The sequence below is a fragment of the Cervus elaphus genome, chromosome 33 (genome assembly GCF_910594005.1).
Source record: "Cervus elaphus chromosome 33, mCerEla1.1, whole genome shotgun sequence".
NCBI classification, from domain to species: Eukaryota; Metazoa; Chordata; class Mammalia; order Artiodactyla; family Cervidae; genus Cervus; species Cervus elaphus.
The window spans coordinates 38,931,294-38,958,488 of NC_057847.1; the positions used below are offsets into that span (position 1 = coordinate 38,931,294).

The 27,195-nt window shown below is 39.5% G+C and overlaps 1 protein-coding gene across 5 annotated transcripts in view; it reads left to right on the forward strand.

Annotated features, from left to right (window-relative positions):
- Positions 1-26,834, forward strand: part of ITGB6 (integrin subunit beta 6) — a 145,882-nt gene extending 119,048 nt beyond the window's left edge. For all 5 annotated transcript variants that reach the window (XM_043894670.1, XM_043894667.1, XM_043894669.1 and 2 more), the window contains 5 exons: positions 2,573-2,795; positions 5,776-5,873; positions 12,737-12,856; positions 18,003-18,169; positions 24,643-26,834. In XM_043894670.1, the coding sequence (XP_043750605.1) occupies positions 2,573-2,795; positions 5,776-5,873; positions 12,737-12,856; positions 18,003-18,169; positions 24,643-24,741 (707 nt within the window). In that variant the 3' untranslated portion in view covers positions 24,742-26,834. The remainder of the gene's footprint in view (positions 1-2,572; positions 2,796-5,775; positions 5,874-12,736; positions 12,857-18,002; positions 18,170-24,642) is intronic.
- Positions 26,835-27,195: the final 361 nt, after the last annotated feature.

Here is a 27,195-nt window from a genome sequence, read left to right on the forward strand (position 1 = left end):
GCCCATGTGTCCTTGGAATGTTGCCAAGGAGCAAACCTTGAGAGGCAATACCTGGTGCACACTTCTTTTTCTGAAGAAAAGTATGTTACAAAATTTGCAAGTAAGTGTTGTTTGTTCAGATCATCAAATGCCAATTTAGGATCTTGGGCGTGGTAGGCAACCAGAAAATACTATGCAAGAACACACAGGCCCATTGTCTGAAACACTTTATTTACCATTTTGTAGTAGTTCATACACTCCTCTGGCCAGCTCTTCAGGAGACCTTCTTACCTCTCTGGCTCTTCTGTGAGGATCTCTGGTTACATTATAAATGTTGATAACTCTCCAGGGACTTACTCACTCTATCTGCTTGCCCCAGATAATCTCATCCCCATCAGTTTCAACCGCCACTTATCCCTGGTGGATTACAAAACCCAAACTTCAGGGCTGTATATACGTATCCAACCACCCACATGTCTTTCAAACTCCACAGAACCAAAAATGAACTCATTGTCTTCCCTGTCCTAAGCTGTTCTTCCTCCTCTCCCTCAAAACAATCTATTCACTTAAAAATTAAAAACTTTCTATGCCAGGCATTGTGGATAAGGCACCACAAGTGTTACTTCCATTCGAGGGCAATAAAAAGAGGCCCCATCCAGCTAGCAGCCCAGTCTGGTCATCTGAAGAATTCCATCTTCTCTCTCCCTCCCCCTCTTCCCTGGGCATCTCATGCCTTGAATTTCATCCCCTTTCCTATCCAAGCCCACAGACACTTCTCAGGACTCACAGCTTCTTATCTATATTGCTGGGAGAAAAATAATATATAAACACATGCACACAGTTGATCCTTGAACAACACAAGTTTGAAGTACATGGGTCCATTTATATGCAGATTTTTTCAATAAATATATTGCAAGTATTTTTGGAGATTTGCAATGATTTGAAAATATTTACAGATGAACTATGTAGCCAGACAGAGATATCAAAAAAGAAAATTTACGTGTGTCGTGAATGCATAAAGTATATATAGATATTGCTCTATTCTTACATAGGCATAAAGTGAGTGATATTTAATGTAAAATTAATAATGTGTTAGTTTTCTTACTGTTTGATAACTTTGCTTTAAAAGCATTATATTATTGTCTAGTATGCCTCTCTCATAATTGGAGAAACTGCATATAGTATTAAAGGTAAGTGGTTTTTAAGAAAAGGGAATCATGTTTGTAATATGAGTATGTCCATAATACTATAACCATAAACATTTTAACAATTCATTCATTGGTGTATAGGTCAGGCTACTCTGAAGCAATGATACTAATTACACTAGGCTGCCATAAAGTAATCATATCATTGTTTCTTCATTATCAATACATAAATAGCTATATTTGTAAATAAACATGAATTTCTTTTTCACATTATCTTTTCATTTTTGATATCTAGTGTTAGTAATTTACCTAATATCTACAGTATTATAAGATGATTTTGATGTAGGTACTGCCAGATGATTCATCTAGTAAACTTACAGTATTGATAGATACAGTTAGTCACTCAGGGGTGTCTAACTCTTTGTGACCCCATGGACTGTAGCCTGCCAGGCTCCTCTGTCCATGGGGATTCTCCAGGCAAAAATACTGGAGTGGTTTGCCATGCCCTCCTCCAGGGGATCCTTCCAACCCAGAGATAGAACCCAGGTCTCCTGCATTGCATGAAGATTCTTTACCATCTGAGCTACTAGGGAAGCCCAAGAATACTAGAGTGGGTAGCCTACCCCTTCTCCAGGGTATCGTCCTGACCCAGGAATCAAACCAGAGTCTCCTGCATTGCAGGCGAATTCTCTACCAGCTGAGCTACCAAGGAAGCCCTATATAATATATGTAACATACAAAATATGTGTTGATCAACTGTTTATGTTATCAGTAAGGTTTCCAGTCAACAAGAAGCTGTTAGCAGTTAAGTTTGGGGGGAGTTAAAAGTTATTCTCAGACTTTGGACTGAGGGGAGACCTAAGAGTAGGGGGCGGTGCCCCAACCCATGGGTTGATCAAGGGCCAACTGTATATATACATACACATAATCGCACACACACACACCAAGTAGCTAACTATAGGCTTCTAGATTATCTCATTTCATGCATATGTGCTCACTTGTGTTGGACTGTTTGTGACCCAATGGACTATAGCCTGCCAGGCTCCTCTGTCCATGGGATTCCACAGGCAAGAATACTAGAGTGGGATGCAGTTTTCTTTTCCAGGGGATCTTCCCAACCCAGCGATTGAATCCTCATCTCTCGAGTCTCCTGCATTGACAGGCGGATTCTTTACCACTGTGCCACCTGGGAAGCCAGCCCATAAATTCTATTGGATATAACATCAGGCAACCTAGTTGATCTTCAGTTAAGAGACCAAGTCAATAAATACACACCATTAGCAAAATACACTCCTATCTACACTCCTTCCCACCCCTGCACAGCACTCACTTTTTTCCCTCTTTTTTTCTTCAGTCTTTCTGATGGTGTTTAAAGGCAAAGAAAAAAGATGGTCCACAAAATCCGGAAGTGGTTTTAGCCCTAAGAAACCCAGAATTTTGTTTTGCAGATAATGGCGACTGTGACTGTGGCGAGTGCGTGTGCAGGAGCGGCTGGACAGGCGAGTACTGTAACTGCACCACCAGCACGGACCCCTGTGTCTCCGAGGACGGGATCCTCTGCAGCGGCCGAGGGGACTGTGTGTGCGGCAAGTGCATTTGCACGAATCCTGGAGCCTCGGGACCCACCTGTGAACGCTGTCCCACCTGCAGCGATCCCTGCAACTCTAAACGGTAACGTATCTACCATCTACAAAAATCTCTCTTTGTCCCTAGGTTTCATGATGATCAAAGTTGTAACGACATTTTATAAACTTAGACCTCAGACTGTTCTTGCTGGCTTTGGCCTCCAAGCATACATCAAAACACACAAACCTGAAGGGCCCTTGTGATCAACAGCCTGGAACATCAGCCTCTCCATTACCTCCCAATGCTGATTATCCAGGTCCACAAAGTCACATTTCTATGAGAGCCTCTCAAGGAAGCTAAGCTGAGGTCCCACACTGATGACATCAGATGGCCTCTCCCTTACAATAGCAGCCACACATCAGGAGTGCCCTGGGGGGAGACTGACACTCACTTTCTGTACTTTTTACAGGGAAACAGAGGAGCTTCTTATCGAGTTTATAGCCTGACCTTACTGATTCATTCCTATCTACAGACTCAAAAAGGCAAAGAAGCAGAAAGATGATCTTGGCTCTCCACTCATGCTCTTTGGCAACTTTTGTTGGTTGCCATTCTACAGAGCGAATTACACTTTCTTTTTATCATCAAACAGCAACAACAAAAAGCACTCATATCTTTTTTTCCAATAAAAAAAAAAATTCTTCTTAGCTTGGCAGCTAACTTCTTAATGAAAAATTGAGGTCAAGAAAAGCAAATCTCCAAACTGGCTGTGTTATAACATTGCAGGTTTAATGTATTATACAGCAAATATGCTTCAGCAATTCATATTTTCATTAAAAAAAACTTGGTACCCACAATGGGGACATGTGCATATCCAATGTGAACAAAGTAAGAAAATCAATATTACCAATTTTCACTCAGTGTTTACTCACTATTCAAGTGTCAAAATTTCTCTGTCACTGTGCCTGAACAGATGCCAAGAGAAGCATGGGCACAAAGTTAGGCTTGTGTATGTGTGTGCTAAGCTGCTTCAATAGTTTCCGACCTTGTGAGGCCCTAAGGACTTCAGCCTGTCAGACTCCTCTGTCCATGGGATTTTCCAGGCAAGAATACTGGAGTGGGTTGCCTTGCCCTCCTCTAGGGGATCTTCCCAAACCAGGGATCGAACCTGTGTCTCTTATGTCTAACCTGCTTTGACAGGCGGGTTCTTTACCACTAGCGCACCACCTGGGAAGCCCAAAGTTAGGCTTACTGGAATACAATTTAATATTAAATTCCATTATTTTTCTATTTTATCTTCTCTGTAAACCTGATTTAATCTCTTTTGAAAAAAAATTTTATTTAACTATGATTGATTTACAGTATTGTGTCAGTTTTAGGTGTTCAGCTTTAGATTCTTTTCCACTGTAGGTTATTATAAGATATTGAATATAGTTCCATGTGCTATACAGTAAATTCTTGTTTATTTTATATATAGTACTAGGTGCATGTTAATTCCAACTTCCTCATTTATCCCCTCCCTCTCCCCTTTCCCCTTTGGTAACCAGAAGTTTGTTTGTTTGTTTCATCAGACATGTTTCAATCTTAGATCTGGTTTATAAGGTATGAAATTAATGGTCAAAGTAGTTTGAATTTGAGAAATTGAGTAGAGTGATCCACTTGGCATTTGTTAGTTTTGAGGTGAATCCATTCTTCCATTTATTCTTTCATGCACTTATTTATCAAATAAGTGTTAAATACCTACTTACAGGCCAGAATCATGTTAAGTCTTAGACATACAGTGATAGTGAAACAGCTATAGTTCCTGCGGTCACAGGTGCTAAGCATCTACTGGCAAAGACAGAACATTTAAAAAGTAATTATAATGATATCTGGGCTGACAGTTATAATAGGGGATAAAGAGGGAACAATAGAATTCTCTGGCAGGAGATAAAGTTACTAGGCTAGCTTGGGCAGCCGTCAATAGGGTACACAAAGAGATAGAGGTTTTAAGGCTTTCACAGTCTTCAGCAGCCCCCTACAAAACCACCCCAAGTAAGTACATAACCTCGATAAGTGCAGTGGGCTTGCGGTGCAAAGGCAACTTCCAGATAAGATTCCTATCCCCACTCTACAGAGAGTGCTGCTCCTAAACCCTTCCAGCAGAGGAATTCAGAGGCTTCCACTGCAAGGGGACTGATAAGGGCTAGGGAAAGCTTGCCTAAGGAAGTGCGGTTTCAGCTGAGATGTGATAAGGCATGAGTGGGAATGAGGAGTGTTTCCAGCGCTTAGAAGAGTGTACAGTTCCTGGGCCAGAGTTGAGAGAGAGGCGGTATGATGCATGCCCACAGTAAGAAAAGTTTTGCAGCTTTGGATTACCCCAAACACTATCTGTAAAGTGATTTTCAGCACAAGATTAATTCAGAATCTAAGTTTTACTTTTGCTGTATAGCCATCACTAGAGTAGCTTAATTCCTGGGTTATGGTCTTGGAAATACACTTTTAAATAAGTAGCAATCCTTTACTTAAAAATCTGCATTAATGAGGATCCAGGCTGTAATACTCAGCTTTTGAAAATACTCTTATCAAGGTTTGAACTCATTCAAAAGAGTTACAGAAAAGTGAATCTTTGAAATAGTCATTCATGACCTACGAGAATTTTTGGAATTCTTGTTAAAATACAGACTATTTCTGTTAAGAAATTCACACTTTAGTCTCTAATTTTATTTTAGCAGCATAAACCCTTCCCAGGAAAATGTATAATGAAAATATAGCTAAATTAAATACCAAAATAATTGGGACTTTTTTTTGTTGGGGAAATTTTTTTTTTTTAATCTGACCAATCAGAAGCAATCATTAAAGATAATGAGGATAGTAGTTCTTATCAAGGCTGCCTTAGGGAGCAATGATTACTGAGTGGAATTCAGACTAAAGCAGTTTCCTCTTGGATATCACCCAACCATCTTTTTGAAAGTAACAAAACACAACATCCTCTCTGAGACATTTCTATAGCTGGAATTACAGTAACAGCAAGAAAGCAAAATTCCAATTGCATATCCATTTTTACACCATCACAAAACTGATTAACTCTATTGAATAATGTTCACAGGAGCTGCATTGAATGCTACCTGTCTGCAGATGGCCAGGCCCAAGAAGAATGTGTTGACAAATGCAAACTAGCTGGTGCGACCATCAATGAAGAAGAAGGTTCTACTTGTCTTAAATTGCTTTCCTTTCCTTTGCACAGTTTTAGAGAGGCAGAAACTCTGTGGAGGGCTTTTCAGTAGCTCAACCTCATTTGTACTGGGGGGGTTAGTTCACTCGCATTCATTTTTAAGAGTAAATGCATTCCAGAAGGCTAAAGACTTGATGGTTTGGGATACAAGCAATTTAAAGTCCCAGCTTTTCTGTTTGGCTTTAGCTCTGTTGGCAGATTCATCTCCGCTTAACACATGCAGCTGGAGAGAATTCCAGAATGCTGTAATTTTTTTTTTTTTTAATTAGAAAAGAGGAAAATTGAAGAAAGAGCTAAATATTAGCCCCCTAACTTGAAATCATCCTCTGTCATCTGCCTGCCTTATTTCACGATAGGAAGAAGTGAGGTGTAGTATGGGTTTTCTGACAGCAGCCCTCAGGCATCGGGCAGTTTCTGGTTAGTGGCCATTTTTCCTCCCCTTCCCTCCATGTTTTTACTCCCAACTTTCCAGACCTGGATATTACATCGTCATCTTTTTTTTTTTTTTAATTGAAGTACGGTTGCTCTACGATATTGTGTTAGTTTCTGCTGTATAATGAAGTGAGTCAGCCCTATGTAAACATATATCCTCCCCCCTGTCGTGGACCTCCCTCCCACCCTGCCTCCTCACATGGTCATCATTAATCCTCTGTGCCCTCAGTCCCAAACTCCAACAAAGGCCTGTTCCCTTTAGGAGGTGCTTGCTCAGTACCTCAGTTATGTCCCATTCTTTGTGACCCCGTGGACTGCAGTCCATCAGGTTCCTCTGGCCGCGGGATTTCCTAGGCGAGAATACTGGAGTGGGTTGCCATTTCCTCCTCCAGGAAAACTTCCCAACCCAGGAACTGAACCTGCGTCTCTTGTGTCTCTTGCATTGGCAGGCAGATTCTTTACCACTGTGCCATCTAGGAAGCCTTGTTATCTTTAACTGCTAAGCAAACTCTGCTCTTGCTTCTGTCTGCCATTTTTGAAGTGACTTACTTAAAATCAGATTCCTTCTAATGGCAAAAGTTTATCTCAGATATGTAAATAGGTTGTATTTTAGCTGGGAAGGCATTTAAAAAATAATTTGTGATCTTTAAAATAAAACTGATAAAAAAAAACAACAACTGATGACTGCCCCTCCTAAAGGGACTGTCTGGGGGGATTTGTTTTTCCATCATCACAAACCCACCATGAGGTAGAAACCGCTGCTCAGGTAGGAACCTTGCTCTGCACACCTTAGAGGTGCAACTCCGATGTATTTTGGGTGGAGTGAAATAACCAAGATGATAATTTATGACAATCTAGCATATGTGTCTTGAATAATGAAACTAGAATATAGAAATTAATCCATTTCCAAAGTGATATAAGTTAGTGATATTTCTATTGTTTTGAAAATTACCAACATTGTTTTAAAATTGAGGTTTCTGACTATGCATAGTTAAATGACCCTATATGGAGGGGTGGGTTAAGTGCTCATGAAACCCCTTGCCTGTGCGTTTCTGGTGCCTTAAGATAAATATGCCAAATAGCCATAAATTGGACAAGATGGTACGTACCTTACACTAATACACTAATATACTAATACCTTACACTAATAGACTGAGCACCGGGTAAGATGGCGTTTGTGGCCTGTCCACATTAGTAACACGTCCACAATCTCAGCATATCCTCTGGCTTCATTTCACAGCAAACAGTTGGTATATTTACCATGTGTTTCAAAGAAATGACTAAAAATTGCAGAAAATGCCCTGCAAATGGCTGGAACCAAAGTAACTAACAGCATGGGACATCTAATGTGCTGAGGGGAAAAAGAAATCAACCTTGGAAACATGTAAATCACAAATAGGGAATGTACATATACAGTTTTCTGAGTATAGTTAGTTAGTTAGTGTTAGTTGCTCAACCATGTCTGACTCTTTGAGACCCCATGGAAACTCCTGTGAAACTCCTCTGTCCATGGGATTTTCCAAGCAAGAATACTGGAGTGGGTTGCCATTTCCTTCTCCAGGGAATCTTCCTGATCCAGAGATCAAACCTGGGTCTCCCGCATCATGGGCAGATTCTTTACCATCTGAGCCACCAGGGAAATGCCTTTCTGAGTATAGATGATCATAAGTGCTTGGATTTGAGAGGAAGATTATATTCTCAAGTAGCCTACAAATTGTTTCATTATTCTTATGGTGTAATTGACTAAATTATCTTCAAAATAGGGGACTACAACTATTTCTAATTCAGAAATCAAAGTGATTGGTTTACTAATACCATTTAAAGCAGTAATTGTGATGAATTTGAAAGAAAAAATATCTTTGTCAGCCTGAGAATCTGAAAGTCACTCTTCTAATGGGTTGTTGTTGTTCTTGCTGTGATTAAGTCGCCAAGTCCTATCCACTCTGCGGCCCCATGGACTGTAGACTGCCAGGTTCCTCTGTCCATGGGATTTTCCAAGCAAGAGTACTGGAGTGGGTTGCCATTTTCTACTCCAAAGGATCTTCCTGACCCAGGGATCAAAACTATGTCTCTTGTGTCTCCTGCATTGGCAGGCAGATTCTTTTACCATGAGTGCCACAAGCGTATGTATCTTCTAATGGGCCTTTTTAATAAGTCCTGTTCCAAATTACTCACTCGGTCATGTTATTGATCGTATCATCTTAAAATTATCACTGCATATTTGCTCTTCCATGGGATCTTTTATCAGCTCATCCTTCCCCTCACAAGGACGTGAAGAGTAAAGTAAGCATAAACTTCATAATCTAAATAAATTATTCCTCAAATATGCTATGATGACTTGTGTGAGCATTTCTAAGGCCATGTGGCTTAACTTTTATATTCCTTTTTACTGAAATAGAAGTCTTGAATTTACCCCAACAGTCATGTACTCAGAGCATTGTTACTCAAAGTATGTTCTATGGAACCCTAGTTCTGAAAATGTCACATGGATAAAAGCACCAATGGTCATATGAATTTTGCAAATGGGAAGTTAAGCTTTTTGTTTGCTTTGCAAGACTGAGAGCTGTCATATACATTAAATTAAATGTGCATTGTGAATCTTCAGGTGAGGCAAAAGGAAAAATTAGAGTAAGGAGGGATTCCCAAACTTATTTGACCCCAGAACCCTATTTTTTTCTTTCCTGGGAAACTGTTTTCTCTGAGAAGTACTGTCTCTGTCCCAAAGGGAAGATCTCAAATACATGGTTATCTTGAGTCAATGGTGCAGACAGTTTATATTTTCCACCTCCTTCCTAGACCTTCCCAGACCCTGGCCTCTTAACCTCCATTCTCACATTTCTTCCTTTTCTATGTACGATTTCATGGATTGCCTGAGATCTTATTTTCGTTCTATTATTCTAAAACAGTGCTGCTAGCACTCATACAAGTGAGTAAAACAGAAAGGTCCATTTCTAATGAATAACAAAAGAAAAGCTTAGCAGCTAATTATGCAAATCTCCAGCCCAAGCTGGACCTTTTCACTACACATTCAATAATGCCATTTTAATACCCAAACACTACAAAACAGGCAAAATCTAGAGTCATAACAGTCATGAAAAGGAGTGGTGAAGTAATTAAAGCAAGAAGGGAGTCATGACTCAAAGGTCATGTTAGCAGTTCCATTAAAACTTAAAAAATCCCGGCCAAGTAAATTAAGCCTCCCTGTGCTTTGGTGTAGCTACTTAAGAGGAAATAAAAAAGCAGGATTAATATTACTGAAAGCAGTATTATAAGCTGTCCACATATTTTCTACCTGAGAATGAAATGTTCCATTAAGTAAGTTTTAGAAGAGCAGGGCGGGTGTGCACTGTCATGGCAAAGCAGGAAGGGAAGGAAAAAAACACTCCAACAAGTAAAAGCATATGCCGTAAGATTCCATGAGTCCTAGCTAACTGGAATGGTTTGGTAGGAGAATGTGTGGTGGAGGTCATCTGAAAATGACCAAAGTATGAATTATATATGTAGTGTTGTTGCTGTCAAACACATGAAATAGCACAAATTTCACTAATCAAGTGTTGCCTGGAGGTGCCCAAACCTCTTCATCAGAATCACCTCTTTAAAGATACTATTAACAATTCATGAATATGCAAGCTCCTGTCCACGGACTTCTCAAATCAGAAAAGCCAGGGTGAGTCCCTGGAATCCATCATTTCAAAACTCCTAGGTGATTTCCATGTGGGTGTGTTAAGTCGCTTGAGTTGTATCTGATTCTCCATGCAAAAATACTAGAGTGGGTTGCCATGCCCTCCTCCAAAGGATCTTCTGGATCCAGGGACTGAACCTGTATCTCCTATGTCTCCTGCCTTGGCAGGCGGGTTCTTTACCACTAGTGCTGCCTGGGAAGCCTCCCAGGCAGATGATGGTAAACAGTTGGGAATGACCAGATGAGAATAGTTTGTAATTAGATTTCTTAATATTCCTATGTAAATAAGATGCTTGTAAAAGATTTGAAGAGGTTTCCCAGGTGGCTTAGTGGTAAAGAATCTACCTGCCAATGCAGGATATGCAGGTTGGATCTCTAGCTGGGGAAGATCCCCTAGAGAAGGAAATAGCCACCCACTCCAGTATTCTTGCCTGGAAAATCCCATGGACAGAGGAGCCTGGAGGGTTACAGTCCATGGGGTTGCAAAACAGACACAACTTGGTGATTAAACAACACCAACAAATGGATTCAGAAACAGTTTGTTTACTTAATTTATCCTCTGAAATCTTATTAATAATGCTAAAGGCTTCCCTGATAACTCAGTTGGTAAAGAATCTGCCTGCAATGCAAGACATCCCAGTTTGATTTCTGGGTGGGGAAGATCCACTGGAGAAGGGATAGGCTACCCATTCCAGTATTCTTGGGCTTCCCTTGTGACTCAGCTGGTAAAGAATCCACCTGCAATGTGGGAGACCTGGGTTCGACCCCTGGGTTGGGAAGATCCCCTGGGAAAGGGAAAGGCTACCCACTCTAATATTCTGGCCTGGAGAATTCCATGAACTGTACAGTCCTCGGGGTTGCAAAGAGTTGGACACTAATGAGCGACTTTCACTTTCAAATGTTTTACTAGTCTCAGTTGTGGATAATACAGGCGTGCTTCTTATGACTTCGGCATGGGGTGTTTAGTTTTATAAATTAAAGGCAAAAAAAACATTGCTATCTTTCTATGGTTATGGCATTGTGAAATCAAAAATAGATTATTGCTTAATTTTTCTTCATTAGAGTCAGAGGAACATAGCTAGATTCTGTTTTATTGAAAAAAATTTTATGTTGAAGCTAATGAGAAAAATTACAGATCTAAAAAGACTATGTCCAAGATTATCAGAGACAATCTCAGTTTTATATTCTGACCCATTGTATCATAAGACACTTGCTTTGGATCATATGGACTCCCTTGATAGCTCAGCTGGTAAAGAATTCGCCTGCAATGCAGGAGACCCCAAGTTCAATTCCTGTATGGGGAAGATCCACTGGAGAAGGGATAGACTACCCACTACAGTATTCTTGGGGTTCCCTTGGGGCTCACTTGGTAAAGAATCCGCCTGCAATGTGGGAGACCTGGGTTGGAAAGATCCCCTGGAGAGGAAAAAGGCTACCCACTCCAGTATTCTGGCCCCGAGAATTCCATGAACTGTATAGTCTATGGGGTTTGCAAAGAGTCGGACACAACTGAACGACTTTCACTTGGATCATATGTCTTAAAATTTTAAGATAAGAGCAGTCATTCTTTTTACATACCCATAAAAAAAAAAAAAGAGCAGTCATTCTATTTACAGGTTTACACACAGAAAAAGTGTAACAGTATCGTTAAAAAGTCTCTAACTTAGAGGAGAACTTTAAGTAAGTTTTTTTTTTAATTAGAAAAACCTTACATAATTTTGGCATAGGTATCAGACCACTAAAATGTCTGATACATAGTACTAACATTATTGACCATTTTACTGTATTATCAATTTCTGTCATGACATTCATTCTCTGGTTCTTGAATAACCTCAAATTTATTTGCAAAAGATTTGAGGAAAATTGAAATTTTTTTTTAATTGAGAAAAGGGCTATATGAGTGGTAGGCCAATGGGCGTCCTCTGTGTGTATTTGAGCTAATTTGTTTGTCGTGTCCAATTCTTTGCAACCGAATGGACTGTAGCTAGCCAGGCTCCTCTGTCAATGGGATTCTCCAGGCAAGAATACTGGAGTAGGTTGTCACTTCCTTCTCCAGGGGATCTTCCCAACCCAGGGATCAAACCCACATTTCTTAAGTCTCCTGCACTGGCAGGCAAGTTCTTTACCGCTAGTACCACCAGGGCATCCTAGTCTCCTTTTATTCTTTTTTTATATCTTTATCCTGCTGGTCCCCATGCTATATAACACTTCAGTCTCTGTTAACTCATATTGATTTATATTTACTGTTGTGAGCATACATGGCCAGCAATCTGACTAGGACATTGTGGAAAAGGCCCCTTTAGAAATACCACTATGTTTGAACTGTGTAGTCTCTTTCTGAAATGTAATCTAGGCTTCTTCCCAGATACTCTGAGCCAAAGAAACCATATGGCTTCCTCACTGCCATAATCTGAGTCATTCTATTCCCATTACAGTACCTGCCTTGAAGCCCTTCACTCCATTGAAATTGTGCACCTATCAGACTGATGGGTGCATTTGATGGTCAGTCCTGATTGACCACACCTGGAACTGTTCTTCTGGAACAGGAGTAGAAATTAAACCCTCAGTGGGTGGAGGAAAATCCTATGTCTTTTCTATTCCTATTCTGCAATGTTGGAAATTTCTATTTGCATAATAAAACTCAATACTACTTTGCTTTAAAAAAAAAAAAACATCTTTTGGAAACTCATTTAACCTAATGAATGACTTCTTTATCTACAGATTTCTCAGAGGATAGCTCTGTTTCCTGTTCTCTGCAAGGAGAAAATGAATGCCTTATTACATTCCTACTAACTACAGATAATGAAGGGAAAACCATCATTCACAGCATCAACGAGAAAGGTGGGTGGCTTGCCTTCCCTTGTCAGTGATAAAAGATACTACATGGGAAAGGAGAAAACAATCAGAAAGGTACTCTGGGTAGCTTGCCAGGAAAGACATTTCCAACTTTTTGATTTCCCAATGACTGAAAGATACCTATTGAAAGGTTTGGTATGTTCCAATGTCTCTTATTAAGACCAAATACAAGAGAAGAGTGTTCCAATCCAAAAAGGTGGCTGATGAATTATAGAAAGGTGGACCAATTAAATGTCAGCAAAAGGTATGGCTTTAGGAAAGACTAACAGGGAAGAGGAATACAACAGTCTAAGAGGACAAGCTTTGAATCAGGCCAACCCTGGGCTCAGATCCTGCTCCACCACTTCATTGACGTTTTGGAAAATACTTGCTCTGCATGTCTCTATTTCCTCATCTGTAAAATGGGGAAAACAACAGTACTTTCTTCTAAGGGTTGAGTCAAGGGTTAAGTGAAAAAATGCATGTAAAACATGTACTAGTTAATAACTTACCCAATGGGTCATTAAATGATGGCTGAGTCAGAAAAGGCATGAGTGACAAGGAAGGAAGGAAGGAATCTCTAAAGGAAGTCAGAGTCCATCGCTTCTTGTGAGTTTTCCTCCATAGCAATTCATGGAGTCAGCTTCATTTTCAGCGAAGGGGTGAGAGAGAAGTTTATAGCCAGGAGAGAAGAAAATAGTGAGAAAAGCACTTTTGTTGAGACATTCTTAAGTTTTAGTGAGTTTCACCTGGGGAGCTTGTTAGACTGCCTGTGTCCTGAGTCAGCAGGCCAGATATGGCCCAGGACTCTGCATTTTAACACTTCTCCAGGTGACTCTGATAGAGCTGGCTTCTAGACCTCTTCAGGGTGACTCTAACCCTCCCAGGCCTGCCTGCCTGCTTAGATACTCACAGGTGCCTCACCTTTTCTGTCTTCAGTTAATGATGTGCCCCTAAACCTTTGCGGTAGAAACGACAGTTGCATGAAATCAGACCTCTCTGGCTCTTGTCATCAGACTCCTCCTCTTTCCCCCAAAAGCCTGGAGCCCAACTTCTGGCCCAGACAATAGCAGCAAGGCAGGCTAGAAGGCCGAGGAGTTTTGTCGTGTATGTTGGTCTACCAATGGGCTGACAAAGCATTCAGTCCTGAATGTGAACCCAAGAGCACCAAACTGCCATCACTTAAGAGTGTGAAAAGCAAGGACACCATTATCAAGAAGTAAGTTCAAAGCACTATGAACTTACCAAGAAAACAAGATTAGAAAAGTACCACATCGTAGTGCTAAGGGTCAGGGAGAGGCAGAGGTCAGCACAGCGCAAGATACAAGTGTCTGATGGCGACCTTGTTGCTCAGATGGGCAGAGTACTCCTGGAGACCTGCTCTTGAATAGCTCCTGTAAATCAGCTGCTTTGAAATGCATACATATTGTCTATGGCCATACCACCCTGAACACACCAGATCTCATCTGAAATGCATACATAAAGGGCACTGTGGAGGCCATTAGTTAAGGAAATTTAAGGTGATTCCTGCTGTACCAAGAAGAAATACTTTATAGTACAAACACCTGCCTCCTCATTATCTGTTTTCTACAGGCAAAGTCTTCACCTACACCCCCGCCCTCTGTGACCATGGTAATGGCTTTAACTAGTTCTCCTGGAATCAAAGCCATTCCTTATACTATTAACTTCACTGGAAAAGCAAGTTTCAAACAAAAATGAAACTTTCCAGAATAGGCTCTGTCTTTAATTCAAGGACTTTTGTGTCTAGTTGATTTTTTTTTTCTTGTGAAACATGCCTTTGGTTGCTAAATGCTTCCTCATTACTTAACTGTTGGGTTTTTCTTCTTTTGTCCACACAATATGAGTGGCATATCAACATGCCATGTTTCTGAGAAGCCCTCAGCTGCCCTGATGTCTTTTTATTAAGGCTTTTTATTCCCCCTCTGCTTTTGTATCAGGAAAAAGTAAGGGGGAAATGACCTCCCTAAGGTTTAACAGGAGTCCCCTGACAGCTTGAAGGATGCTCCTTTCCTGGTAAATGTTCCCGGATAGATCAGAGCTTCCGGTGGCCCTGGACAGAGCCTGACCCTGGAGTCTGTTGTCCCCTCTCACAGCTTTAAGACCAGAGAGCCCAGGGCAGCCGGTTGGAGGCACCCGGAGAAAAGAGGCAAAATGAGAAAGGAGAATGTGAAAGTTAAGGAGTCCCAGGGTTCTCCTACCAAATAGAAAAAGATAGCCAAGTGAAGACTCACCATCAGTGTGTGTGTGAATGTAGGGATATCTTCACTCATCTATTTTCCAGAGAAACTTTCAGCAGACAAGAGCCACCTTCATGAGAACCACGATGAATGATAGTTGGGGAGGCTTCCTGGTACGGATATGAGTGTGGATCTCCCGCAGGTTCCACCTTGGAGATGCCAAGCCCTTGAGGTCTTGAGCATAGAAAGGGAGAAGGGTGCCTTTGTGTAATAAATACTACTACTATTACTGCTACTAACAGTAATGGCAGCTGTCATTTATTGAGCCCTTATTAAAACCATGTCAGGTGTTATTCTGTATGTTTCACATGTTTTAATTTAACATTCTCAACAACCATATAAAGCAGGTATTGCTATTATTTCCATCTTATGGGTAAGGAAATTGAGACGTTAATAATTTGCTAGGTCCTGCAGCAATTAAACACTAGCGCTGGTTGGGATCTCTGGCAGGCTGGCCAGGCGCTCATGCTCTTAACTACTGGGCTATACTGCCTCCCACTGGCTGAATGAGCATAAAGAAATCTGGATCCCCAGATTCTGTCAGAGAGCACTCTCCCATAGAAATGTCATGCAAATCACATTGTATTGTTAAATTTTCTAGTTAACCTTTATGTAGTTTTTAACTAGAGGATGATTGCTTTACAATGTTGTGTTACTTTCTGCCATACAACAACACGAATCAGCTATAATTATAACCCCTCCCTCTTGGAGCCATCCTCCCGCCTCCCATAAAAAGTATAAAATAAATTAATTTTAATAGCATGTTTTATTTAATCCATTACATCCAAAATCTTATGTCAATGTACAGTCAATATAAAATTGTTAATGAGATATTGTACTTTTTTCTCTTATGAAGTTTTCAAAATCAGAGTGTATTTCACACTTAACACAAAGCCTAATTCTGAAAAGTCACATTTCTAGTGACTATTGAGCTATAACCACATGTGACTGGGCTACCAGATTGGCAGCATTAGAAATTCAGCACCTTAGAATTAGGTGCCGCACTGACCTGGACTCAACTTAACAGACAAGCCTGGATGGTACACAGTGATAGAGAAAGCCTTTCCTCCTACCTACAACAGGTCTTCAGTATGAGCATCTCAAGAGATACTAAAGAGAGTATGAAAGTGGAAATTTCTTCTGTGTAATACCTGTTATGGAGCCTGGGCCAAAATCCTTGCTTGAAAAATGTTTAATTCCCAGTGACTCTAAATTCTTCAAATGATTATCTCCACCAGGCCATGCCCGTTCCTCCTATATTTATTGCCTACCAGAGAGCCCTCCTAATTCATATTCTGGCTGCAGGGTCTCAGCAAGCTTCATTTTGCTTTGAGCAAGAACATTCTATGCCCCACCCCAGACATTTCATAGTCAAAGATATAGCCAGTATATATTCTCATGGACACAGGCCTGCCACTTTCTTTGCAGGAGTGTTGCTAACCTATTAGAAGCAGCCATGGTTCATTTGCTCTTCTAGAAACGGTCTTTAGATCTTCATAGTGTAGTAACTATTTCATTAACTCCTCTGCTTATTTCTGCCTAATCACCTTACATGGCTTTTTGGCTAAAGAACAAAACTGTGTGAGGCCAGGCGTCATGCTGTGAGGGGGTCATTAGTCCCGCTCAAATTCAGATCAGCTATAGATCTTACCTTGAAAGCAGCATGACTCGTCCTGTGTGTATAACTCTCCTTATTAAATATCTAAAAGCAATAAGAGTTAGGATAAACTAAACATGATTCATTTCCTCCCCAGATACAACGGATTTGCCTCACTTCTTGCAGAGGGAGGCAGATATTTAATGATAATTTTTATGGGGGATTTTTTTTTCCCTGATAGCAAAGGGAGAGCTTAATTATAATGCTTCATTAAGAAATGTATCATCTCCCAGGCATATTGCAAGTATTATTAGTCACTCTGCTGTCAATGAGAGAAGGTACTGTATAATTACAAAATTGTATTAATATCGTCAATAGAGTCAAAATAACATTTCATAGGATGTTCGAGTAGAAAGGACTATACAGAACACCTAATTTCTCAAACTTCCCTAGAGATAAGAATCACTTGGGATACTTTTAATAATAAAGAGTCTGTGGCTCCATCCAAACCAACTGAATTAGAATCTCAGGGGATGGGTCTAGGAATTTCAGAGGTGGGTTTAATAAGCATGAGCACCTTAATCTTATCAGGAAGTTAAGGGAACACTGAAGCCCCACACCTTGGTTTTACAGACGAAGGCACTGGGGCTCAGAGAGATGGAGAGACTTAATGGATTTCAGACAGCTACTGTCCATCAGATGGGAATGGAACCCACCTCTCCTGAACCCAATTCAGGAATTTTCCAAGACACCAGGGCACTGCATTAGAGTGAAAATAAAACTGAAAACCATGGTTATTTTCTGTCTATATATTTTAAAAGGAAGAGCAAGTAGTATACTTCTCAGGGGTAGGTTGTATTTAATTTTGAGTGTAATTTATATGATTAAAGAAAATCCATGAAAAAGTGTATGTGTGTGTACACATTCCATTTCTACTTTGTCTTATACTCAAAAGAGGTCATCTTCAGTAAACTACAGTCTTTTCACTGATGCTTTAAATACTCCATGTATATTAATTGTCACTTTAGAATTCTAATTCTTTTTGAGTCAGTCATTCAAGTATATATCCATTTGCTTTGAATAATCAAGTTCTTACCTTATCTTTTGTTTCCTTTGAAGAAATAGGGCTATCCTTCAACAAGTAAGTCATTTTTTAAAATTCAGCAAAACAAAAGAGATTATTATCTTTCCTCTACTGGAGAAAAAGTATGGTTTGAAAATTTAATGAGAAGTGTTTTCTCTACATCAGAACATTAATTGAACAGTCTCCTTAGTATAATTTTCTTTGTTTCCACAGACTGTCCAAAACCTCCAAATATTCCCATGATCATGTTGGGGGTTTCGCTGGCTATTCTTCTTATTGGAGTCGTCCTACTGTGCATTTGGAAGCTCCTGGTGTCTTTTCATGATAGGAAAGAAGTTGCCAAATTTGAAGCAGAAAGGTCAAAGGCCAAGTGGCAAACGGTATGCGCACACCTAGGGGCTAGCTACTCCTCCTGAGGAAAAGATGGGGTGTTGGATTTCTTCTGCACTAAGAGTTAAACTGTCACATTCTTTCTCTGCTCCTCTCCCCACATCCCCAACAGCTGGTTTCTGTTCTGCTTTGGGGACAAAGGGACCTCTGTCCATTATCTGGAACTCAGATAGTCCTCACAGCGTTCATTTGTCTCATGGCAATGAAGATTTCCCCTACTCTGAAGAGTCACATGAAACTCCTTATACTGTTAGCTACTTAGGAACATCAAGGTGATACATTTTATTCTTTACCACCAGAAGGTTCCTGCAGGCCCCATTTGACAAGCATACATGCTACATCTAAACATTTCCATATATCGGCTGTTAGAGCTAATGGAATAATGTTCAGGAGTAGTATGACAGTTCATGCCAATTTCCATGGAAATACTCATTACTCATAATAGGTTAAAAAAGCAAGGCAAGAGGCTTTTAAAATACCATCCAGTTAGCTTTTCTGAATAGCATCAATTTTAAACAGCTACCTGAAAAAAAAAAAAAAACCCTCCAAAGTATCGACTTTTAAATATATGTACTCAATAGATATAATTTATGTGTCTTCTCTTCACAGTGGGCAAACACAAAACAGGACTCCAATTTTCTGTGTTTCTTTTCCACAGGAGAGATAATTACATTTCTAGAGGCCCATAGAAACAATTTCATGGTTTTAATTTCATCTCTCTCTCTCTAATGGTGTGTCCAGCTATCTGATAGCAATTATCTTACATTGCTGATTCTTAAAACCATGATATCACTGGAGAAAATACAGGCAAATGCAATGTTCCTTTGGGTTAATCTCCCCAAATAATTGATGTTAACACTTTTTTCTCTAGTTCTATAATGATATCTTCCATACCTAAAGCAAATGGAATTTTCTGTTTTAGGTACATTTATCTTAATAAGAGATGTTATATCTTATGCAGTTATTTTGAAATAAATATAATATATGGTGCAGGGCAATAGACCATGAATATTTTTATCTACTTTATCTTCCCATTAAAAATACCTTTAGACACCATAACCAAATGCAATGTATAGATTTTGTTTTGATCTTGGTTTAAGTGCTCTAATATATATTTTTTGACAACTGGAAAAAAGTATAGACCTGGGTATTAGACTGATAGCAAGAAATTATGGTTAATTCAGTTAGATAGGATAATGGCATGAGGCTTTGATAGAAAATAATTAAGGTTTACAGTAAAGAGGAAGTGAAAGCTGGGTTTGCCCTCAAATAATTCAGCCAAAAGAGAGAGAGGAATAGTTGAGGTAACTGTGGCAAAATCTTGATAACCCCTGAATCTGGGTGATGGGTCTACAGAGGTTCAAGATATGACTTTCCTCTTCTTTTGTGTATGTGTGGACTTTTCCTAATTAAACAAAATCCTTAGTAATGTAAACTGAGGATTTGCAATGAAGATATAATATTTCTATCTCTAATGAGGTAAAAATGTAACCTGACAAGTTAGTTTGGTGACTTAGAACCCAGTACTATGAAGCCAAAGTATTGGAGCAATTAACTTCACCTGACTCCTTGGCCATAAATGTTGTTTTTAACTCTCACCAACTGTCAGGAAAATGCCTGGAAGGGGTCAGAAGGCAGCCAGGTTAAACAATGTGATTAGTGTGTTCATGTCAATCTCAAACCCCCAATCCATCCCTTACCCACCCAACCCATTTCCCTGGTAACCATAGGTTCATACACACTACTATTGTAAAACAGGTAACCAACAAGGACCCGCTGCATATAGCACAGAACTCGATTCAGTATTCTGTAATAACCTAAATTGGAAAAATTTTTGGAAAAGAAGCAAACAAGAATGTGATTAAGTTAGTACAAAATGCAATAGCAGTAGTTAGTTGAAAGACCACGAGCCCTGTGCGGTAGTCTTGATACTCCCATTTTTGAATGTAAGAAAATTGAGGCTCAGAGAGGATAAGAGATTTCCCAAATTGTTGCTTTATGATGGAGCTGAAATCCTAATTGCAGTCTTTTCTTCCAAGCACAGCCTTGACCCTCCTAGAAATAATAGGCAGGTGTTCTGAAAACAAGCACTTGGGCAATTATATGATGTGTATCTACTAACCAGCACTTTTTCATGTTCTCCTACAAAGGCGTGAATCCTGACAAATGATTAATATCTTTAAAATAACATTTTAATTAACAGTTAATTTTCCCCAAAACATGAATTGTTTTCCCTCAGGATGTAGAACATGACTGAAATTCAAATGCTGAATTTTTGTTGTCTCTTCACCTAAAGTGGAATTAAAATATGCATTAAACAGATAAAAGCATAAATGAAAAATATTATTCCCTGTTAAATTGAGTTTCTTTGAATAACAAATGTTTGATGTTCTTGACTAGATAATGACTGGGTCATAATTATTCACTTGGATGCAAAAGAGGTTTAATTCAAATTATTCAATTCAAATTTCATTAATATGTCCTATTGGAAAAAAAAAAGAGAATGCTGCTCAGTGCATCCATTTTGGGGTCTTTTGATTTGATTTTGTTTTTACCTAAAACCGTTTTCCTCTCGAAGAACTGAATTGAGTCTTCAAACCCAGGGGATCTCAAGGGACAACAGTGGGATCTTCCAATCCCTAGGCCCCCATTAGACTCTAAAGGTGATAGAGTTCTGGATAAGAAAGAGCTTTGTTCTTGCCTCCTAAAATATTTCATTCATCAACTATAAAGAAAGGTTACCTCTTATTACACTTTTAGAAATACAACCCCCATCCATAGTCTTTATGAAAACATAAAGGGAAGATATCTAAATCCATTTTTGAGTAGACATTTTTTTCTAGGATGACAAGTCATTAACTAAAGGCAAAAAACATTCAGTTACAGTCATGGATTGATTTTGCACTGTGCTAAGCAAATCAGGTCTACATTTGGCAGTTAGGCAGTCATTAAGGCAGCTGCAGGTCATGACAAAGAGCTTTCTTATTACCACTTTTTCAAGCTCAAAAAATGTGCCATTGCATTTGTAAAATCCACAGCCTAAATTAGCACCCCCCAGAACTCCTGAGGGAGTCAGCCTTGTGACTCCAGAGGGTTGGAGGAAACCTGACCTTGTTTAAACAGCGCAGAAGGGCAGATCCACCAGAAATGGAGCCAGACACAAGCCCATGTCTCAGCTGGAAATCCTAGGCAGATAGGCTGCCACTGGCATTGCACTGAAGGAGGCAGTGCTGGACATCACCCCACTTTCTCCTGCCAACATTTCATTTGAGCTCATTCTTCTGAGTTCTGATCATTGGCTGAGGCCAGGAAAAACTACTGGCCAGCATCAAATGTACTTGCTTTTACCCTAGCTTTAAGCTTCCGCCTTACCCTCCTACTATGTTGGGGTCTGCTTTATCTACCACCCCATTAGCATGCCCAGACCCTATGACTACCTTTCCAAGAGACCTCCCCCACCCCCATCAAATATTGTAAACTTTAATAAACAAAGTTGCTTCAAAACACAGAAAACTGCACAATCAAAATGAAACATTCAACAAAATATCTGCCAAATAGCATTGTGTATACAGTCAACTGCAACTCAAATCACCTCCTTTGTTGTGCATATCAACTGTGTTTAGTGTGAGATGTGGGATGACTGACATGATCTGGGATGGGGTCCACAGAAGAGCTCCTAGTCCTACAAAGCTCTGCCCTGGCCCTACTCACAGCTTGTTTCCTCTTACACAATGTCTGGTTTCCTGAGTCCCTCAATTCCTCCAGGACAGTACCCCACCCATTACTCACAGCCTTCACATCTCATTTTTTCCCATCTTTCCTCTTCAGTCCAGTCCCTTGTTCTTCTGTACCCAACTTAAACTTACTAGTTTGCAATTAAATTAATCTCTTAAATTTAGTAGAATTCCACACATGAATTTTGTTTGTGAACAACACTCTGCTTGCATCTAAGACCACATCCATCTGCCATATACCCTCCAAATCTCAAGTTCTTATTCCAGTAGGGCCAAGTAAGGACTGGAGAGTCCTCATGATTATCCAAGCTGACCTCAGGAGTAGAAGCAATATAGTGACTTGACCTTCACTCATTATCCACAACCAGGGAACCTCTTTTATTTGCCCTCATTACTGAGATAGCATCTCTCAGCAAAGGCACATGGACAAAGGTAACACGTTGCTCAGTCAGAGGTAGGCCACTGGCTCTGGGCAACACAGAAACAGGTGCAGATGTAATTCCTCTTCAAAATGAAGATACTGCAGTGCATCCAAGGGAAACAAGAGGGAGAGGCCAGAGAATGGTTTTTAATTTTATTCAGTTCTTCTGAGAGCTGAGAGAAATGTACTGAGAAAGCAAATACAATTGCGTTGTGTGTTTTTTTTTTTTTTCAAATCTATGCCTAGAAAATGCTACCATCTCTGCCATTTGGGGCATAAGGAGATCAAAGTATGATAATTTAGAGGGTCAGAGGTGGCACCCAGACTCCATACATACTCAAAAATGGGCTTGGAAATGCTGTGCTGAATCCCAAAGCCCAGAAGTGGGGCATATCTTTAGCACTCTATCCAGGACCTTAAAAAAAGGAAATTCCAAATGCAAAGAAGTTATACGTAGGTAGGACTGATGCTGAAGCTGAAACTCCAATACTTTGGCTACCTGATGTAAAGAACTGACTCATTGAAAAAGTGCTGGGAAAGACTGAAGGCAAGAGGAGAAGGGGATGACAGAGAATGGTTGGATGGCATCAGCGACTTGACGGACATGAGTTTGAGCAAGCTCTGGGAGTTGGTGATGGACAGGGAAGCCTGGCGTGCTGCAGTCCATGGGGTCACAAAGAGTCAGACACGACTGAGCGACTGAATTGAACTGATGAGAAGAAGCAGCGTTTTTTGAGCATTTACTATGTGCCAGGTACCTGCTGAAGTATGGTCCTCATGGACCAGGTGGGCACTTTGGTAATCCCTCTTATGGATGAGAATGCCAAGGTTCAGAACGGCTTAAGTAAGGTTACATGGTAGAGCTGGGTTAGAACCCAGGCTCTCTGAAGCCAAAGTCTGCATGCCCAACCTTGAGAAATGGGAGGAAAGGAAATGTTCCTTATCCAGACACCTCATGCCTGCATGGAACAATGAAACTGAAGGAGAGAAATTGGAGGCTCAGGTTGAGCATTTATTCAAAAACCTAGAGAGCTTTGGGCTGTCTGGTCCTGGTGACGGCACCTGGAAACACATCTACAGTCCAGACAGAGCAATTGAATTATCCAGGCTTTGCACACAACCTTTCTACTGCCCCCGGGGCAAAGCTGTTATGCCCAATCCTCCTGGGGACCAGTACTCTGTCATTAGCCCGGCATCCCACATGCCCATCTCTTGTGACTCTCTCCTTCCCACAGTTATTCTCTAGCAAGGGAAAGCCACCAAATTCTTTTGACTATTACTAGCAGGTGTTTGCTGTCCCAAGAAGCTAGTTGTAACCCCTTCTGAATTTTGGTCTTATTTTAACAAGATTATTTGTGCCCTAGTTTGATGCTTCTCACCATCTCAATCAATGTATTTCTTAAAGGTGGATACTATGCCATTAATCTTTTCTTTCTTTTTACCTTTTTATTTTGTATCCGATTGTAGCCGATTAACAATGTTAGGATAGTTTCAGGTGCATAGCAAAGGAACTCAGCCATGCATATACATCTGTCCATTCTCCCTCAAACCCCCCTCCCATTCAGGATGTTATATAACCTTGAGCAGAGTTGCCTGTTCTATACAGTAGGTCCTTGTTGGTTATCCATTTTAAACATGGCAGTGTATGCATACCCCTCCAGAGCTCCAGACTATCCCTCACCCCAACCCTCCCCATAGTAACCATAAATCGGTTCTCTGTCTGTGAGTCTGTTTCTGTTTTGTAAATAAGTTCATTTGTGTCATTTCTTCTTAGATTCAGCCTATAAGGGACATCATACAATATTTCTGTTTCTCTGTCTGACTTCACTCACTGTGTATGCCATTCATCTTTGTATGCTTCTACCAGTTCACTTTTCCTATTTTTATCTTTCACATTTTACTTCTGGGTCACCTGTTGGTTCATTCTGTTCATTTGATAAATTCTGAGTGCCTGCTGTGGGCTAGTTGAACTGTTTTCAGCTCTGGAAAAACAGCAGCGAACAAAGCAGCCATTTTTTGTTCCATATGCATTTCCAAAAATCCATGATTTAGTGCATTTCCAAAAAGGGCAAGATTTTTAGGATACAGAATTATTTTTTCATAATAAAAAAACAATAAAGATGTATATATTTTTAAATGCCAAAAGTATGACATGTCAAATTAATCAAAATTATTCAAATATCTTCCAAGATTAAGCCTAACTTTCTTCTTCCAGTCTGTAATGTACACTGAAATTATTTAGATATATTAAAACTGTGTAGTAACAAAATATACATACTTTCATTTGGACTTTTTTTTCTTTTTTTAGGGAACCAATCCACTGTACAGAGGCTCCACCAGTACCTTTAAAAATGTAACCTATAAACACAAGGAAAAACAAAAGGTTGATCTTTCCACGGATGGATAGAACTACTTTATGCACAGACAAATTTTGTTTCACTGATATGAAATGTTATTGCACTATTTAATTTTTCTCTCTTTGTTGTTTTAAGGTTGGTTTAAGATAATAATAGGTCATTTGGAGATCAGTCATTTTCTGTGTGAAGGTTAGAGATGATGTTAACAATTTCAAAATAATCAAGAAGAGAAATATCCTTAGCAAAGGGGTGACTTTGGGGATCATTTCAAAAATACTAACTCTGTTGCATTAATGCCTCAAAAAATCATCAAAATGATTCATGAAGGCCTGATTTGCATTTGAAAAATGTTTGAAATTAGAATCTCATTTGTTACAGAAATACAGCTACCTAAAGTCTTTGTCTCAGCAAAGTCACAAAGTCCATATGCCACATTATATAGTCAAACTTGCCAATGAATTCTAAACTTTTAGTAAATCTGCCCTTTCCTAAAGAAAGATTTTTTCTTAACCGATGAAAAAAATGAGATACTAACTTTTACTTAAGCTATAGGATGTAATTCTCCTAAAGATGCTCCTCATGTAAGAATGAAAACGAAGTATTAATAATTTCTACGGATTTGAATGTCCTTAAAAGTCAAATATTTTTTGTTTTACAGATTAAGAAAAAGTAATTTATAGATTAGGAAGTCACCAGTAAAAAACAAAAATAACAGGCCTGTCATTAGGTTATGTTTAATGACCTGAAAAATAAACTTCTATATTCAGTTTCCTTATTGACCTTGAGTTTTCAGACTATTACTCCTTCTGTATTTCTCAACCCATTTAACTCAGTTTCACAGTCAGGTAAACCCTGTAAATTTCATATGAAAGTTTTAATTTCTTGTCAAAAACTTTAAATAGTGAGATAGCTTATTCAAAATGAGCTTCAATAACACAAAAGGACCATGTGTTAAACAGAATAAAATTTTTAATGGTTTTAAACCAAACACATCAAGAATACACAAGTCTCCTGTGAGTAATAGGCTTACTTAATTCTGTATTCTTTTTTCCATTTGCATAACCCAACCTACATATTTCAGTCGCATATGGTGAATATGCTACTTGAAAAAGTTGGATTTTACTTGCAAAATACATGTGGGTAATTAGGGATCCACAGGTTAATTGAAGAGATGAACTCCGTAGAATATTATTCCTTATAGTTAATACTGCTTCACAAAGCACTTTCATCTCATTGATCCCCGTAAGGAAACTAAGCCTCAGAGAGTGGGTGGAACTGGTCCCGAATTGAGATCTTCTAGCTCCAAGCTTCCCGAATCGAGATCTTCTAACTCCAAGCTGCTGCTGCTTTCCACAGTGTGAGACTGACTCTTATCAGTGAAACAATAGAAAGATTTTGTTAGTTAAGTGATAACTGCCATTTGTTTGCAAACGTAGTGGCTAGACAAACAGCACTTAAACTACTGGAATACAGATGAGGTCTTCTACTTTTGTGCAATGTTCATTACCTTTGAGAAAATTGTAATGTGAAGCCTTTTACTAGGTGAGTAGTTCATTAGGTAATTGAGGCTTCCTGTTTATCCACTGAACTGGCACAGAATAATCTATGATAAGTCTCTTCAATTCTGTCAGAGAGCTTGGTACAAAATTTGATCACTTAGAGACTTATTTTTTTCAGGTTTCTAAATAACTCAGGTAAATTAGATACTTGGGGAGTATACAGTTATACTAAAAGAATTACTAAACAGTCACTTGGGAAACCTGAAGGGTTGATGTACCCATGCGTTCCTGACTGAAGCCCAGAGTTGGTGGGAAATCTCAAGCAATAAGGAAGTTGCAATTCCAGTGACACAACAGTGGTGTTCATCTCTACGTGTGATATTTTTGTATTACTACTAGACTGGGATTTTAGTATATATAAATTTCCTTTGTGTGTATATTGGGGAAAGTAGAAAAAAAAATCTGCTATTTCTCTGCATCCTGTTTTGACCCAAGGCTGGACCTTGAAAAGGTCAAAACATTAACAGTAGTACTTCTGTTCACTGAAGAGTTTTGTTACATGAAGATACAATGGGTTTTTTTTTGTAAGTTGCTTTATTGTATTTTGCATTGACATAAATAAACATCGTAATTTAAACAATGAACCTTAAGTGAATGATAATTCCTTTTATTTACCTGGCACAAAACCCTCTTCTTGGATTTCTGTATCCCTGGGTGACCTGTTCTGACAGGTTTGCTGGTCTCAGCCAAGGAGAAGAGCAGAAAGAGGCAGCCACTAAAGGCAGGAGACAGCAGGTTGTCGGCTGTAATTTGCTGCAAGTTTACAATACTGACATCATGAGGTTTTTAAGCAGGTCTGGACATTACCCCACATTGTGTAAAATCAAGTTATTTAGGGTAAGTGTTTGTGCTGAATTGTGATTCTCGCCCCAAAATTCACGATCTGAAGTCTAAATCAGAATATGGCTGCCTTTGGAGCTAAGACATTTAAAGAGGTGAGTTAAA